This window comes from Podarcis erhardii, assembly GCF_964252035.2.
Source record: "Podarcis erhardii genome assembly, chromosome: 9".
Classification (NCBI taxonomy): domain Eukaryota; kingdom Metazoa; phylum Chordata; class Lepidosauria; order Squamata; family Lacertidae; genus Podarcis; species Podarcis erhardii.
Window position 1 is genome coordinate 13,902,926 of NC_138512.1, and position 17,897 is coordinate 13,920,822.

General features: G+C 41.0%; 1 protein-coding gene across 7 annotated transcripts in view; it reads left to right on the forward strand.

Annotated features, from left to right (window-relative positions):
* The window catches only part of RBPJ (recombination signal binding protein for immunoglobulin kappa J region), a 91,374-nt gene that overhangs the window by 62,043 nt on the left and 11,434 nt on the right, over nt 1-17,897 (forward strand). For all 7 annotated transcript variants that reach the window (XM_081875829.1, XM_081875834.1, XM_081875831.1 and 4 more), the window contains 6 exons: nt 6,784-6,822; nt 10,678-10,773; nt 13,163-13,328; nt 14,455-14,629; nt 17,244-17,381; nt 17,488-17,600. In XM_081875829.1, coding sequence (XP_081731955.1) covers nt 10,685-10,773; nt 13,163-13,328; nt 14,455-14,629; nt 17,244-17,381; nt 17,488-17,600 — 681 coding nt within the window. In that variant the 5' untranslated portion in view covers nt 6,784-6,822; nt 10,678-10,684. The remainder of the gene's footprint in view (nt 1-6,783; nt 6,823-10,677; nt 10,774-13,162; nt 13,329-14,454; nt 14,630-17,243; nt 17,382-17,487; nt 17,601-17,897) is intronic.

Below are 17,897 nucleotides of genomic sequence, written 5' to 3' on the forward strand. Positions count from 1 at the left end.
AACTCTTTGGCAAATTTCTAAATGCCAGGCAGAGGAATAAGTGACTTCTCTAAAGCACGCGTGAATGCCTTTGAATATGTAGCATTAGAAATAAATTGGACCATGGGAGAAAAAATAAACACACCATCGTACATAAAGGTGAAAAGCACACTACTATTGCATTGATGTTCTCCAGGAAAACAGCAGCCATTTACGTAAATAGAGCCTTGGACTTTTCTACTTGTTTGTAGTAAGAGTAAAAGTTTGCTGGGTCATGGCGGTTGTTGTCCTTTTGTCTTTACATAGTGCCGTGATGTGACATTTTGCCTGTCCATGAACTTCTAAAATGACTGAGGTGACATGGTCATAGAAAGGTTAGTGCAGTTTACTAGAAATGGTAGTGGATCTTATGATAGACATGGGCATGTAGTCCAATTTTTTAAATTTTTTTGTGGTTTAAATGAGACAGAGAGCTTTCTCTCTCAGTATGTGTAGTATTTGATTAATATCACACAACAGTGAACTCTTGACTTTCACTTGAAACCACAAAGAAATGATGAAAAGACATCTTTACAAGTCATGCACAAAAATGCCTTTTGAAATAAAGGCCTTACTGTTGATCATCACTCTTGTTTTCTCATATTAACAATGTTCAAACTGCTCTTTTAATTCTATGGTTATTTGATTTACACATGGAAAATGAAATAAGGGGTGGAAAATTAAAATGCAAAAGTGATTTTTAAAAAGTTCTTGGCATCCTTCTGTCTCAAGAGGCAATGGAGTGCACCTCCAGGGGTGAAGTCAAATTGCTGCGTTAGCAGCACTGAAGTGACCTTCACGGGGTGCAAGCCTGGGCAGTATGTATGGAGGTCCTGGCCTCGCTGATGTGGTCCAAAGGAAAGCAGATCAATATGTTTGGCACCAACTTGGCCCTGTAGTTGCCAGTAATAGGGCTACAAGATGCCATCCAGCCATCTTGGAGACTCTTCTCCAGATTAGTGTAGGGTTTACTATTATTATTATTATCCTTTTCTTTTCTCGGAAGATATCCTGCAAGGCAGCGGAAGTTTAGGATCAGAGTTTTCCATCTCCTAGATGGGCTACCTTCCCAGTCTGGAAAGCCCCACCTGCCCCTCACTTCCCTCATTCAAAAAATGCCTTCTTGACCATTGGACCCACTGTTCGGTCTTGTCTGCTCAGTTCACTGTTCGGTCTTTTCTGCTCTTTACATGCAGGGAAAGATCCTATCTGAGGGTTTGAGACCCATTGGTTACCCTCACCTGGTTTAGCTGGCCAGTTGGAGCTGTTTCCTGGGGTATAGTTACTCTTGCATACTGAGAGCTTCTAGGAGCCACAGGTGATGATGATGATGATGATGATAATAATTTTAAAAAATTATACCCCGCCCATCTGGCTGGGTTTCCCCAGCCACTCTGGGTGGCTTCCAACAAAATATTAAAATACAGTAGTCAGTCAGACATTAAAAGCTTCCCTAAACAGGGCTGCCTTCAGCTGTCTTCTAAAAGTCTGGAATACTGTAGTTGTTTTTCTCTTTGACATCTGGTGGGAGGGCATTCCACAGGATGGGTGCCACTACCGAGAAGGCCCTCTGCCTGGTTCCCTGTAACTTGGCTTCTCACAGCGAGAGAACCACCAGAAGGCCCTTGGCACTGGACCTCAGTGTCCAGGCAGAACAATGGGGGTGGAGACGCTCCTTCAGGTGAGAGCTGAGTGCAGAGTGGGGACCAAAAGTATACAAACTACCCACTTTTCCCCTTACTGATTTTAAGTATCAGTTGAGTAAAGCAGGTGGATGGACACAATGTTATTTGATTAGATATGCCTTGCTATCGTTTTCCCAAGGCGTTTAAGTAGAATGCATTAAGTTCACAATCCCCTTTCCCATTTTATCCTACATAATTTCTATGAGGTACTGAGGAATAAGTTGCTCAAGGCCACCAATGAACTTCATGGCTGAACAGAGATTTGAATCCAGATATTCCCACATTAAAAACATTAAAAATTGTCCACTATATTGCAGTGGTTACACAGAAAAGAGTAATCTTATGATAAAGTCAGCTATCCTGGAATATTGAAAATAAGGATGCAGCTTAGAGAAAGATTTCTGAAATACTTTGTCTTGATTTATTTTGTTTCTAATCTTCAAATTTGTCCAGCTTTTCTATTTAAGCTTGCTTTCTTTTTTAAAAAAACTGTTTATGGAAATTAATTTCAACTGATTAGTTGCATTGTATCAACAATTTCCAGAAGATTTCCTAATAACCAAGGTAGATGTTATATTTTTCTAGTCCTGGAATTATTCTTGTAAATTTTGTCTCAGATATACATGTTTGACCCACAAAACTGAACATAACTATCTATGTATGCAATCTGTTGTTTTCTGGGGCTGAAATAGCAGTGGTGGAAGATCAGGTTAGCTTATCCGTATTGTTCAAGTCTGATTTATGTAGATAAAATATAAAATATATGTATGGGTGGGATATGAAACCTCTCAAGAGGTCAACAAATTTTGGGGAAGCTTCAAGCTGGGAAAGAAGGGATAGTTCCCAATTGGAACTGAACAGGGGAATGAAAATATTCCTGAAATTTCCCTGAGATGCAGAAACTATGTCTGTTTTAAGTTTTTAAAATACTGTGAAAAATGGGGTCCAGGTTCTTGCTTGCCTACTGCATGTCAAGCATGATGTAAGACTTTGGTTATATGCACCTCGCCTGTAATAATATATTTTGTCATTGGTATATATTTGCAAATGCTTGTGTCACATGTGATGTTATACGTGTAGGAGGCACTTACATGGTATCTGAACTCATTACCACACTTCATATGCTCTCTATATGAAACATGGCATGTTAATGAGCATAATACAGTTACCATTTAAGTATGGTTGTGTGAATCAGTCCTATGCATCTTTGCAGTGCCCTGTTTGAAGTGACTTGCGGTGGAATATGCAAACAATATCAATCAATAATTTCTGGAATCTTTTTACTAAGAATCTTTCCAATGCAGTCATTATTTTGCCGTCTAGGTTTTGCAGCTTTCCATTCAGAGGGTGTAATTTCCTGGTGTTGGCTTTTAATATCCAAAAAAACAAAGGCACTGGTGTTCATCAAAATACAATTCTTCATTCATTTATTTTTCACAAAGCAGCTAAAGGAGGAGGCAAAGGCAGAGGGTGAAGAAAGAGCTGTGAGTGGAGAGGGCCCCTTTCTCCATCCTTTGGACCCCCTGGGAATCTCAGCAAACTTTATCCACCTAGAACTGGGTGCAGCTGAATAGGACACAGTTGTGGGCAGCCTAAGGAACTGCCATCCACTTTGGGCCTTCCTATAAAAAGCAAGTCTAGAGTAAGAGACTAGGGTGATGTCTGCTGTTTGCAGGAACTCTTCTCATTGTGAGACTTTTGTGGGTGAGCTGAAAGTTTGTTTAGACCCTTGGTAAAAACTGGGGGGATGGTTGTATCAGAAGGAAAATGAATTGATACTGATTTTTATATATTGGCAACTTTTTATTAATGTAACTTAAAATATGTAACTGTATTCTTATAATGTTTTGTTTAAATTGTCTGTTGTTGCTTCTTTTTTGTACACTGTTTAGAGATGACAAAGATACTGTTACCTTCAGGCGACCAAGTTGGAAAGCTTTGGTGAACTGGAAATTTATTTATTTATTTAGGTCATCTGTTTGTCACAAGGAGTAGGTGAGGTAGCCAAATATATTTGGACTGATTTTTAACTCAGTCAGTCAGAACTGTTTGCAAGAAATTATCAAAAATACAAACGTTATAGAAGTACGTTTTAACACAGGTGGTCTCTAGCACACAGGACTGCAAGTTGTAGAAGTAAGTTCTGTCAATATGTTGAGCTGGGTATGTCTGCATATTGTATGTATATATAGATTATTTCACCACAGATAATTTTTGGAGTTTTGTGGTATTTAAGTACATAGGAATCCTAGGATACGAGTAACAGATTAATTGGTAGGATACATATTATTTATATAAAGATAATTGAATTTACACTTTATTTTCCCAATTTTTACTTGGTTAAGAAAATGTCAGGAAATTGATCAGTTCATTATGCATGAAAATGGAGGAGTCATTAAAATTGCTAATTTAAGAGAGTTCTAGTTTTAATTTATGTAGTTGATTAGAACTGCATTATTTGTCTTGGTTGTCAAAAATCTGAATTATGAACTGATTTATTAGAATTAACGATGTCTATATAAAGCTCAGAGACAAATAGGTGATTGAAATATGACCCAAAAGGTAGAAATAACTGTCTAATAGGATCATCAAGGGAAAACTTTCAACAGAGTACAATTTTTTTATTATTAAATTAAAAGCTTCCAAGGCCAGAGCCCCTTAGGAGATGCTGAAGAGAGAGAAAAGGTGTGGAAGAATAGTTATGTGTGAGAGAAAGGAGGCAGCAAATGAAATTGTATGAAAGGGAGAGAATTAGAAAATAAAACTTCATCTGAGCAAATTTAAGACTAGGAAACAAACTATTAAAAGCTGAACACAATCTTCAGCCTCAAAGGTAGACTGCTTGAGTGAAAGGAGAGAGAAAGCTGATTGAAGAATGAAAACTATGCTACTATAGAAGCATTAATGAAAGGAAGAGAAAATACATTTTGATCCAGGATATATCTTAAAATTAACAAGAATCCCATAAGACGAACACCACCTTTTAAAGGATATTTAAAATTTGGATCAGACTATAGTTGTAGAATGCACTTAATATTTAAATGTTGGGATTCAGTTTAAGCAATAATAAGTCATAAGGTATAATATATTATATTAAGGTATAATATATTATATATTATTTAAGCTATAATAAGTCATAGCTTCCTTAACTGTGAACCTTTATGAGTAAGAAATATCTATCCAGATCTACACCAGAAGTCTTTCTGAACACTCGCTCTCTGAAAATTCAGTGAGATTGAGAATTAAATGTTCGAGGCATAGGGTTGTATTAAGTCTTATGTAGAATAGACAGGTTGAAATTAATGAACCTAAGTCATGTCCATTAACTTCAGTGGGTCTGCTTTGAGTAGGACTAGTGTTTAATATTCCCCATAATCTTCTTTTTGTTAAGTTACAGGCTTTTCTTAAGAAAGATTGGATTATAGCTGACATACAGGAATTAGTTCACGGATATTAAGACTCACAGAGCCCAGGCTGCAGCAGCAGTCACTGAATAAGGACGAATAAACACCCTAATGACAGGGAAAGTTGAAGATTTAACAGAGGCTATAATTGGCTGCATTCAGACAATCAAATCTTATATTTGAAGCCAAGATACAAACAGGTTGCAACACCACACACCTGTTTACCATCGTCCTTCACTCAAGCTAGCAAATAAGCCAGGAACCTCTGTTAGCCAAAGCATGGTCAACTTGGTTAATAGTTATAAACAGTGTTCAAAAGGTGACAGGTGCATTTTGCACCTGGCTTTCAGACACTTGTGACCAAGTGAAGATGCCTGGGTGCCAGGATGGTTCCTGAAGTCTCCACCATTTGAAGGTGCATGCCTGGGGATCCTTGAATCTTAACTGTTTTCACCTGTAGAATCCTGTTATGTTTTATCTGTACAATCAGAATGAATTTCAGAAACCCAAACCTTGTATTGAGAAATTTGATATTTGAGCCATCTCATCCAAAAATGGCAAATAAACAATCCGTTTTGGTGACTGTAACCCTATTTTAAGGAGCAATTTTGTACCTAGCTTATATGTCTTTAGTTTCTAGCACTGGTTATAAATAAAAAGAGCCAGGGCCTCCATGTCTGGCAGCCATTAACCACATTTTCCTGCTTTGGACATAGTGGAAAGCTATGGGTCATGGCTTTCTAAGTTACTTGCCTGCTCATGAGAAGGAAGGAACAAAGTGACAGTTCCATACACTTGCTTGCTTGCTTACGGAGTGAAGCAAATATTCTCCTTTTTATTTCTCGTGCTCTTTACTTTTCTGATATGGATTTGTTAATGCAAAGGAATTTCTGTAAATTTTATTTATTCTATGTATTGGAAAACAGGTTTTCCCAATAATTTTTCGTATAAATTTGGTCTTGGGGTTTGTTTGTTCTGTTGCCATAGTGTGATAATAGTCATGTATCTGGAGGTGGTTCTACACACAGGGGGGAAACCCCCGCTATAAATAAGTCAGAAATTAAATTGTTATAACAAAAGAAAAGAAAAGAAAAAAACCCTATGTAAAAACACCATAGAAAGGTTTGTGCTCTCTGGTGTCATCTGGTGTTGCATGTTTATAATGCATTCAAATCACTTTTTTTTACTAATGTAGCTGAGTCCTGGGTTTTCTTCTACTGCAGTTACTATTTTTTGAACTGCTAACTGATGTGAACAGGCATAAAATTTTGATTTCTTTTATTCATCGAGAAAGCACAATTTTAAAAAAATGATTAACAATGTGAATTTTCATATGTCTTTAAAAAAAAACAACTTATGCTGCATAGCACATCCATGCTATAATGAATGGCTTAACCGGAAAAAGTTAGATCTGCCATTTTTAATAGGGCTTTAAAGTTTGGAGAGACCCAGGAAAGCGTAAAGAACTGCATATTTTAAACACTTCTTTAGCAGGATTGTGCTGCTCTGTTAGGCTTGCAGGTCGAGTTAAAAGTTCATATACTCTGTTAGGTGGACAGATTGAAACTGCAATCTGTACATGTATACCTTGGAGGAAGATATACTCAACACAGTGAGCCATACCTCTGAGTAAGAAATGTTACAAATGACTGTTTTGTGTGTTTTTCTGCTTACAGGAAATTTGGTGAGCGACCTCAACCTAAACGGCTCACCAGGTAAGACATAATTATTTGTGTTGCTAGATCCTAGTTTATGCAATTAGTGTCTTAGTTCCTTCAGACTTAGGGCAGGCAATTGCATGGTTCACTGTTGTTAATTCATGGGTTTTTTGAACTACCGTATTTTTCGTCCCATAGGACGCTCCGTCCCATAGGACGCACCTACTTTTTGGGGGGGGAAATAAAGGAAAAAAAAATTTCCTTTATTTTCCCCCCAAAACCAGGTCGGGGAACAGTGGGATGGCGGCGCTGCGCCTCCCAACTGTCCCCCGAGCTTGTGGGCTGGCCGATGTCTGCCTGGCGCGAGGGGCGCTCTGCTTCAGGGTGCCCCACGCGCCAGGCAGCAGGCTGCTATCCACAGCGTGGGGAGCCCTGCGGGGAAGTCCTGCAGGGCTCCCCACGCTGCGGATGTCTGTCCGGCGTGCGGGGCGCTCTGCTTCAGGGTGCGCTGCCCGCCGGGCGGCAGGCTGCTATCCGCAGCGTGGGGAGCCCTGCGAAGAAGTCCTGCAGCGCTCCCCAGCTGCGGATGTCTGTCCGGCGTGCAGTGCGCTCTGCTTCAGGGCACCCCGCCCGGCGGGCGGCAGGCTGCTATCTGCAGTGGGGAGCCCTGCGGGGAAGTCCTGCAGCGCTCCCCACGCTGCGGATGTCTGTCCGGCGTGCGGGGCGCTCTGCTTCAGGGCGCCCTGCCCGCCGGGCGGCAGGCTGCGGACACCTGCGTGAAGCACGGGCGTCCTCCGGAGGGCGCCCCGTGCTCCGCACTGCAGGCTGCCGCCCGCAAGCCTTGCACGCCGGGGGGAGTCCCCCCCCCCGTGCGCAAGGCTTGCCAACACCTGCGCAAAGCACGGGGCGTCCTCCAAAGGGCGCCCCGTGCTCCGCGCTGCAGGCTGCCGCCCACAAGCCTTGCGCGCCCTGGGGGAGATCCCCCGGGTGCGCAAGGCTTGGTGACACCTGTGCGAAGCACGGGGCGTCCTCTGGAGGGCGCCCCGTGCTCCGCGCTGCAGGCTGCTGTCCGCAAGCCTTGCGCGCCCGGGGGGTAGTTCCCCCGGGGCGCGCAAGGCTTGCGGATAGCTTCCTGGAGCCTGGAGAGCGAGAGGTGTCGGTGCGCACGGACGCCTCTCGCTCTCCAGGCTTCAGCGAAAGCCTGCATTCGCCCCATAGGACGCACACACATTTCCCCTTCATTTTTGGAGGGGAAAAAGTGCGTCCTATAGGGCGAAAAATACGGTATGTATGAAGATCTAGTTGTCATAAAAACAGGTTGTAGCTTAGCCTTTTCCCAATATGCTAAATTTGTTTGTGCAAGTATGTTTCCCCCCCTGGAGAAATTACATTTGACCATGTAACTCTATTCCTAGCTGTAATTTGAAGTGATATACTCTAAGAACAGTTTTACTATTGCATCTGTTATTGGAATGAACTAGACCTAAATACACACTGGATTCCTTTCTTGTCCCATCTTGAAAATACAAATTTTATGACAATGTATTGAAAAAAGAATGGTGAAGTCAAGTCAATCCAACTATGTAATAATTCTTCACCTCTACATTTTTATTAGGTTTTCAACCTAAAGGTACCACATTTATTAATTTTCAATATTTATAGACATCCTTTCAGGCTTCAAAGTGAGTGTGCTATTAAACAGCACAATAAGATGCAGTCATATATTTTTTTATATTTATTTATCTATTTATTTATTAGATTTATATGCCACCCTTCATCATAAGATCCCGAGGCAGTTCAAAGCCCATAAAGTACTAAAATTATGAAATGTTTGCAACAACAAAAAAATGTCTTTCAGCCCTTCTGTTTAAATGCAGGTTTTTCCAAAGTCAGTAGGCCAGTGCAGTAAAAGCACTCATTTTTGGGGGGAGTTCTGAATTCAGTGACGGCATGTTAATCTGGGCTGCATCACCTGACTACAACTGTATTACACAAACGCATGCACCTACACACCGTGGATTGCCTTTTTGACCTTTTTAAATAATGGAAATTCTAAACACACAACAATCCAGGCATTTAGTTATTTATGTAGACCTTCTCCTCATCTAAAACAGCTTCCAGAGTGGCCTAGGTACCCCTCATTATACTTAGGTTAGACCACTCACTGATAAAGGGCTAAAGACCTTGGACTGGATGAGAATTTCTTACCATTGGACAATATATACTTTCCTGATGCCTTTTACTGTTGTTGAAATATTCAGCTACCCCTTTTTTTAAGTTGTAACTTTCACAATTTTATTAGTATATTTTGTGTCTGGTCTTTCCAGTGTTAAATCATACCCTGTTCCTTGGCAAAACACTAGATTTTGAATCCTTTTTTCCTGTTGCTTTAGTTTGTATTCTCCAAACAGTCCTCCTGCAGACAAATGTTCTATTTTATCTGTATGTTAGCATTATTTGCAATGCAGGTTCTCTTCTAGTAGCCAAGGACAAAGCTAAAGTTTACAGTTCGTGACAATGGGGTGGCATTCAATATTGTGAATGGAAGCAGCCTTTTGTTCTGTGAACAGAAGCTGTTCCCACTCCCTGGAGCACCAGTGTGGAATGCTAGTCATAATTTTCAGAAAGACAGTGGAACATGCATGTTATTGCTTCTTCCCCTCTCTTGGTAGCCTACTAGGGAAGCCTTTGAAAAGTAATCATTTCCATAGGTTCTGCCCTATGATAACTGCATATTGTTCAAAATGAAATGGGAAAGTGCTGGTAATCTTAAGCGGCAAATCCCCTAACTATAGGCAGATGTCAGCATCCTAACACGTTTGTCTTAGCTGCTTTTGGTTCATGTGCATTTAGAAAAATTTCTAGCAAATATAAAATTATAGAATTATAGATACCTCCAGGAATGTATTTTGGAATGAGTTCCTGCTTGCTCTGTAGTTAATCCATTAACAGGTATGTAATTCCAACCAGAGTATACTCTGAGGCTGAACAATTTAACAGTTTAACATTTTTCTCATTTTTTAAAAAAAAGATTTAAAAATACAGTCGTAGCTGCAGTTACATATCCCTCCGGTTACGTAAACTTTGGGATACGTAAGCGGTAAACCCGGAAGTATATTTCTGGGATTTTGCCGCATGCGCAGAAGCACTCTACCACTGTGCGTGTGTGCACAGAAGCGATCTCTCCGGTTGCGAAAACGTCGGGATCCAGCCGGACCTCTGGAACGGATCCCGTCCGCAACTGGAAGTATCACTGTATTACACTCTTGAAAAGGCTGTTTATCCTTTCCGAGTAGAGCTAGATTTTGTAGATAGGCTACTGCTTGTGAAGACAAAACAAATGGAAGTGCCTCAACTGTGTTAGGCTCTTGATCCATCTATCTTAGTAGTGTTTACTCCCAAAAGCCACCACTGTCCGAAGGCAGGTTGATGTCTTTTCCAGCTCTGCTAGAAAGTAAGGGCCAGATCCCAAGTCCTCCTTTAAATCATGTATTCCACTAATTATAAACCTTGTGGTGGATAACTCTTGGACTTTCACTTCACTACTGTTGCCTGAGGACAGGGAGTGCTTTCTGCAGGAGGAGGGACTCAGAAACTAGGTTAAGCCACCTACACGCCCCTTGGCAACTCTGTAAGCCACTTGAGGTTGTAAAGGTATGTGCTTGCAAATATCTTGTACTCCACGCACTTGGGCTGCTTATTTTGCCGGAATATTTTTAAATATCAAAACATGAAGCCAACATGGTGCCCTCCTTAAGTTTTTGGACTACCACCTCCCATCAGCCCCGGCCAGCATGGCCACTGGTCAGGGACAATGGCAGCTGCAACGCCTGGAGACTACCTTTGCCATACAGTTTTGTTTTTTTATGAAGAGAATTTCTATTAATTTTATTGTGCCTTTTTAATTCTCAGGGAAGCAATGAGAAACTATTTAAAGGAGCGTGGTGATCAAACAGTCCTAATCCTTCATGCAAAGGTTGCACAGAAATCGTATGGAAATGAAAAGAGGTCAGTGTTGTGCTGTGTGCTCTCTATTGTGCCATTTTGAAACATTATGGGAAATGTCACACACAAAACAATCTTGGGCTGATCTAGAAGAACTTCAGGCATCCACAGTATCTTTTCTCCAGATTTTGGTAGTGCCATTTCAAAAGCTCTATTATACAGTGTAAGCTTGGTTCCAGGTTGTTTAAAATTGTTGTACAGTCTAAGTTTGGGCCCTTGGTTCTTTGAAATCCTGAAATTTGCTTTGAGTGGAGCTCCACCTAGTGTACACATAAAGGCTGGCCTGGTGTTTAGACGTTCTTCAACTGGCCAAATGAGGAATGCTAATGAAACCTATATTAGTTTTTTTTTTTTTTACAAAAATGTTTTCAGTATACTGGAGTGAAAAATTGGAGTGGAGCTTATTCTGGGGATACTTTTAGTATCAGTTGATATTTTAGATAGAATCTTAACTTCTCTGGAATTTTTTTCCAGTTTTCCCCTTGTTCCTATAGCTATAAAAGTCAGCAGTTAGGCTCAAAAACAGCCTAACAAAACAGAATAAAAGCAGGTGTTTTTTGTGATTTTGGGGTTGATTTTTTAAAATCATTATTGGAGGTGTTACAGCTCTATGCTGTGATCCCAATCTCCCCACCCTCCATCCTGGCATCAATTAAACAGCTTGCATTATCCCCAATGGAAGCTGGTGTTTTTTTAAAAAAGCATAAATTTGCTGCACAGGGAGACAAGGAGATGAGAGAAAGAGAGAGAAGGTGATAAAGTGAAAAGGGGAAGAGAGAGACTGGAATGGAATGAATGAATCATAGAATCATAAGACTTGGAAAGGACATCAAAACTCATTTTTTCCTGCCAGTGCTAGAAAAACACTACCACAGCATCCTGATAGGTGGTCATCCAGACTCTGCTTAAAACCCTCCAGTGAAAGAGAGTCTGCCACCTTCCAAGGTAATATGGTTTTAGTGCGAGTGGGAATGTTAGGGAGGAGTGGTCCACTTTTGACATTGGCCCCGTCCCCTATGGACCTCCTGCCCCTGACCGATTTTCTCCAAGAAAATGCAGTTTTGGGGATGGCAAAGACTCCCTACTCCTGTCTTACATTTCTCTTTCTTCAATGGGAAATTTAAGTACATGTTTGATGTCTCTAATAGAAATCAGTCAGGCTTAGAAGCATGCAATAAGCAGTAGTGTAGATACCTTTTATATTGTTATGGAGCCAAGGCTGTGTTGCTCTGTAATTCCACTGTAGTGATTGCTCTTTGAAAAAAGTATTATCACCATTATTTAAAGCATTTAGAGCTCTTCAGCCAAAAGTGTTCCCAGAGTGGCTTATTTCCAGTCAATTAACATAAGACTATATACAGTCAATAAAAAAAAACCAAACCCTTCCCTCAGGCTTACAATAATAATAAAAAAGACACACAAGGGAAAACGGACAGGGAGAAAGTGGCTGGGGGGGGGGGGAATCAAACTCAGAACATTGATTCTTGAATAGTTATTCTTATAACGATCAGCTGGCACAGTATATTGGAAAATGTGAGAAATGCCTGGTAAATCCTTGCAAAGTAGGAAATGAGTTTTAGTGTCCTGAATAGTTAGTTCCTTATGGCTAAGCAGGAGCAAAATAAAACTATGCACAGTTAGTAAATCTCTGCAAGCCATATCATTTATGTAGGTCACAGAACCCAGTTTCTCTCTCTCTCTATAATTTTTATTAAATTTTCTGTTTTACAATTTAAAATACTCATTTTGCATCCTTAAGATATCAGTGACTTCCCTTTTTCTCTTTCCATGGTTCATTTTACATATCATAAATCCCTGCATATTTTACAAAAGACTATACCATTCAGTATTCCATTATTGCACCCATCAAAACTTATTTGTACTGTTGAATTTATCTTAATGCTGCCAGCGTTTTCAGCTGTCCACAATTATTTCCCATATATTCAATAAACGTTTTCCGATCTTCTCTAGATGTATGTTGTTCTTGTTCTCTTATTCTATATGTTAAGTCTGTGAGTTATGCATATTCTGTCAGCTTAAGTTGCCATTCTTTGGTTGGGACCTCGCTCGTTTTCCATTTTTGGGCTAACAAAACACGGGCCACGGTAGTGACATACATAAATAACCTTTTTTGACACCTGGGAATTTCAGTCTGAATTATCCCCAGCAGAAAGGACTCTGTTGTTGTTTTTTGGAAGGTACTTTTAATCACTTTTTTCAGTTCATTATGGATCGTTTTCCAATACTCTTTTGCACTTTTACAAGTGCACCACAGAACCCAGTTTCTCTTGCTTCACATTTTGTTCAGAATTGTATTTATTTTGTACAGAATACACACAGCTTTAACCAAATGCATTGAGCTTGAACCCAACACTCTGTTTTTCATCTTCAGGTTCTTTTGCCCCCCTCCCTGTGTCTATCTTATGGGTAGTGGGTGGAAGAAAAAAAAAGAACAGATGGAACGGGATGGCTGCTCTGAACAAGAGTCTCAACCATGCGCCTTTATTGGGATAGGTAATAGTGACCAAGAAATGCAGCAGTTAAATCTGGAAGGAAAGGTAGGATGAGTACAAATCTGTATTTTATATGCTAGCTCACTGATGTATTGAAGGCCTTCTGAGTCATTTTTCAGTATGTGTTTTATGGCAATAAACCAGCTTAAGAAGATAAAACATAGAATGTGGCGCTCCTTCTTGGGAGTAAGTCATTGATTGGGTCACTCTTTTCGTTCTCAGGAAAATGAGTAGATACTGACTGTGTACAAGAATTCATCCTATGTGTAAACTTGTTGTAAGGATTGCCTGGAGTAGGGGGCACTAGCCTGTTTGGATCGGGGGCGGATTTCACAATTTGAACATTTACAGACCTGATCTGTTTAAAATTAAGATTCCACATATGAGTGTTTCTAATGCTATTAGTGCAAACAAAAATGCAGCCGAGCATGCTGTACTTGGGTCCATAAAAACTGGACGTCTCATAATTCAGTAGCCACACATCTGTGATGCTTGCTGAAGCTCCCTGAAGTGTTTGAAAAGCCTCATATGCATTTGGAAGCAAGCATGCGTAGACCTTACGAAGATAGTCCATAATAACGTTGGTATATTTACAGCAACCTGGGATGTTGGGGAAATTGCTTACATCCCTAGATGTCAAGGGGGATTAATTGAAGTCTCTTGTAGTATCGTAGTCCTAGCTTTTCTCTATGAAGGAGCATTTCACTCCCTGACTGACCAGAGAGAAGAAAAGGTTGAACAGAGTTCTGTGCCTATAGGTAGCTAGTTGCCTGTTTCTTAGGGTTTGTTAATTGATTGCATTATAGGGAGGTGCCTCAGTCCAGTATGAGTCTCGTCCATGCTTTCCTTTAATTATGGGTACCACACCCCAGTTCTCTTACTGTTACTGCCCTGTTACTGCCACCTATATGTCCCATATGCTTCAGACAATCCCATAGAACATGATTGACCATTTCCTCCACTCCACAAACCTTGTGACATTTGGAGTCAGTCCTCCCAGTTTTCTACAAGCCACTCAGAAGAGCACAAAGCCCAGTCAGAACTCTGAACAGATCAGCTAACAAATTGCCTTAGCACATAATGCTTTGTCCTTCTGTCATAATTTGTCATAATTTGTCCTTCTGTTGCTAGTTAAAACTTCTAATGAATTGATTCCTGTTCTTATCCACAGAACTATTGCACAGCTAAAACCTTGTACATATCTGACTCCGACAAGCGAAAGCACTTCATGTTATCGGTAAAAATGTTCTATGGCAATAGCGATGATATTGGTGTGTTCCTCAGTAAACGAATCAAAGTAATTTCCAAACCCTCTAAAAAGAAACAGTCACTGAAGAATGCAGATTGTAAGTATTGATTTTACAAGCTGCTTTGAACAGCACAATGCCACCTTTATTTGTATGTCATAATTTTCAAACGAGAAAATGCCCTTAATCGTGCATTGGGTGTGTATGTAGGAACAGCAGCGCTGCCATATGATAACTTGATCTAGCAATTTAGAAGGGCATGAACCTTTATAACAAATATATCATAGAATAATAGAATTGTAGAGTTGGAAAGGACCCTGAGGACCCCTTCAATGCAGGGATATGGAGCTGTCCCATATGAGAATCAAACTTGAAACCTTGGCATTATCAGTACCATGCTCTAACCAACTGAGCTATAAATAAGGTTAAAAAAAAAATGGTTTAGACCACAGTGACACTCGTGTCCCAACTGAGCTATACACATCAATGACACCCTTTAACTTTTGAAAAGGTGATTTCTTCAACTTGCCACTACAATATTCTGGAACATGCAGTGCATTTCTCTAAGAAGCTGCTCAAACATCTGATCAGCGTTCTCTACTCTAAACGGATGCAGTGCATTGTTTGCTGGGCAGAACCCAATTCAGACTATAAAAAGGTAAAGGTAAAGGTACCCCTGCCCGTACGGGCCAGTCTTGCCAGACTCTAGGGTTGTGCGCTCATCTCACTCTATAGGCCGGGAGCCAGCGCTGTCCGCAGACACTTCCAGGTCACGTGGCCAGCGTGACAAGCTGCATCTGGCGAGCCAGCGCAGCACACGGAACGCCGTCTACCTTCCCGCTGGTAAGCGGTCCCTATTTATCTACTTGCACCCGGAGGTGCTTTCGAACTGCTAGGTTGGCAGGCGCTGGGACCGAACGACGGGAGCGCACCCTGCCACGGGGATTCGAACCGCCGACCATGCGATCGGCAAGTCCTAGGCGCTGAGGTTTTACCCACAGCGCCACCCGCGTCCCTAATTCAGACTATAGGGAGGGTCAAATGTGAGAATGTTGGCCCACATAATATACACCCTATGTATACAAAACTACATTGATAAGTTGGTAAGATTGTTTCCACCTCCACCCCACCCCCCAAATACTCCAAGTACTTTATCTTTTTCCAAAAAAACGGTTTACAGTCTTTGAAATTTTAAAATGGAATGAACTTTTAAAAAAACAAATTAAGAGACTCGGGACTTTCAAAGGGTGATAGCCAGTGCTGTGTGAGTGAATGACTGCTTGCGTAACAGGTTTTCTTTTTCTGTCATTCCCATACCCCCGGTAGCCTTCCACACGCCCAGCCTTTGAGCAGATCACCTTGCCCTCAGGCAGACTGGCGAGGGGGGGGGGTAGGGGAAATCCGTTGGACCAGTGGTGTCTATTCTACTGGTGGATGCCTGGGTCTGTTGGCATCCATCTTTCTCGACAGACAATGGAGTGCACATCTGGGAATGAAGCCAAACTGTTGGAGAATCACAGCTACTACTTTAGCTGCAGAAGCCAGTTAATTGTAATTGCTTTTGCTTCAATAGCAGCACCAAAGTGACCTCTGGGGCACAAGCCTGGGCAGTGTGTATGGAGATTCTGGGCTGCCCAGATGACAATACCCCCAGATGACAATACCCCCCAGCTTGCCTGCAGGAGTTGCCAGAAGAAGGCATACAAAATGCCACCCAACTATCTTAGGGACACCATTCAGGATTTGTGTAGCATCTACTCCTTAGCCTTTTCTTCTCCTGAAGATGTCCTGTAAGGCAGCATGTAATTTTACCTGTAGTGTTACATAATTACCGGGTGAACTAGTCCCTGTAGGAAACCCTCTTAAGAGGTGTAAGTGCCAAGTGTGACACTTCATTTCAGCCAGGGAGATGGATAGGGCGTTGCTGTCTCATAGCTAATATTGCTGCCTTTCCTGCTACTCCTATAAAATGCAAACCCGGAGCTCGTAACGTTTGCAAATGATCAGATCTGTTATCCTACATCATAAATTGCAGCCCAAGTGGGAAGTGCAGAAGTGTCAGTCACTTCCCTTCTGCTTCCCACTAAATGTAGTAAATTCTAAACTAGTGCTCAGATGTGTTAGAATGGTGGTGTGGTGCAGAATATTGGCCATAATAACCTCTATTTTGGTTGGTTCCAGACACTCTGAGAAAACGGCTAGACAAAGCTGCACACAAAGAAGCCACTTGATTTTACAATTTTAGTATTTGGAGGAGGGGGGGAAACAGTGCCAAGATTTGGAATAAGGCCTACAAAGGATGGTTGAAAGGGATACCTGGCATATTAATTTCAAACACTGGAATTAGAAGGAAATGCTTTGTTTTTGCTGCTTTGGAGAAAAACAGTCGGTTGCAATTGGCTTGTGAATCTGTTACTATGGCCACATTTAAGGAATTTTAATTTTATATATTTTTAAAATAAAGCATACATTCCAAATTTCTGAAGTAGGTCGCGATTCAGGATTGTGCTTTCTTATATATACACATTCTCTGGATTTTAGCTTTGCAACCGAAAACATTAAAGTACTTTTGGAAGGAATATGTAGCAATAGATTATTAGAGTTGCTGCCTAGATTAATTTTGCATGCATGGTGTTTTCATGCAAATCTTTATTGCTTAACAGTCTAAAGACTGACATATTTAAATATCTGGCTTGTTGGTTTGTTTTTTCAGTGTGCATTGCATCGGGGACAAAAGTGGCACTATTCAATAGACTTCGGTCGCAAACAGTTAGCACGAGATACTTGCACGTGGAGGGAGGAAACTTCCATGCCAGCTCGCAACAGTGGGGAGCATTTTACATTCACCTCTGTAAGTAAAGCTTGCGATTGAAAACCCATACTTGTCTGTGCTGTGTGATTGCTTTTGGAATCTATTGATCTCCTTGCATACTAAAACCTTTTCTTTTCCTCTGCAGTGGATGATGATGAATCGGAAGGTGAAGAATTCACAGTTCGAGATGGCTATATTCACTATGGGCAGACGGTTAAACTTGTTTGTTCCGTCACTGGCATGGCACTCCCAAGACTGGTATATTTGTTTTTAAATTTTAGATCTAGTATTATATTTATATCCCACCTTACTTCCAAAGAAAGGTACAAGGTTCTCCTTCTCTCCATTTTACCCTCTCAACAAAGCCCCAAGAGGTAGTTTAGGCTAAGACAGTGGCTGGTCACCCAGGGAGCTTCATGGTTGTGTAGGGATATGGATCCTGGTCTTGGATCCTGAGCCAACACACTAACCACTACACCACACTGGATCTCTACTCCTTTGATAACTTTACTATATATATATATACTTGTTAAAGAGTAGAGAACTGAGAATACA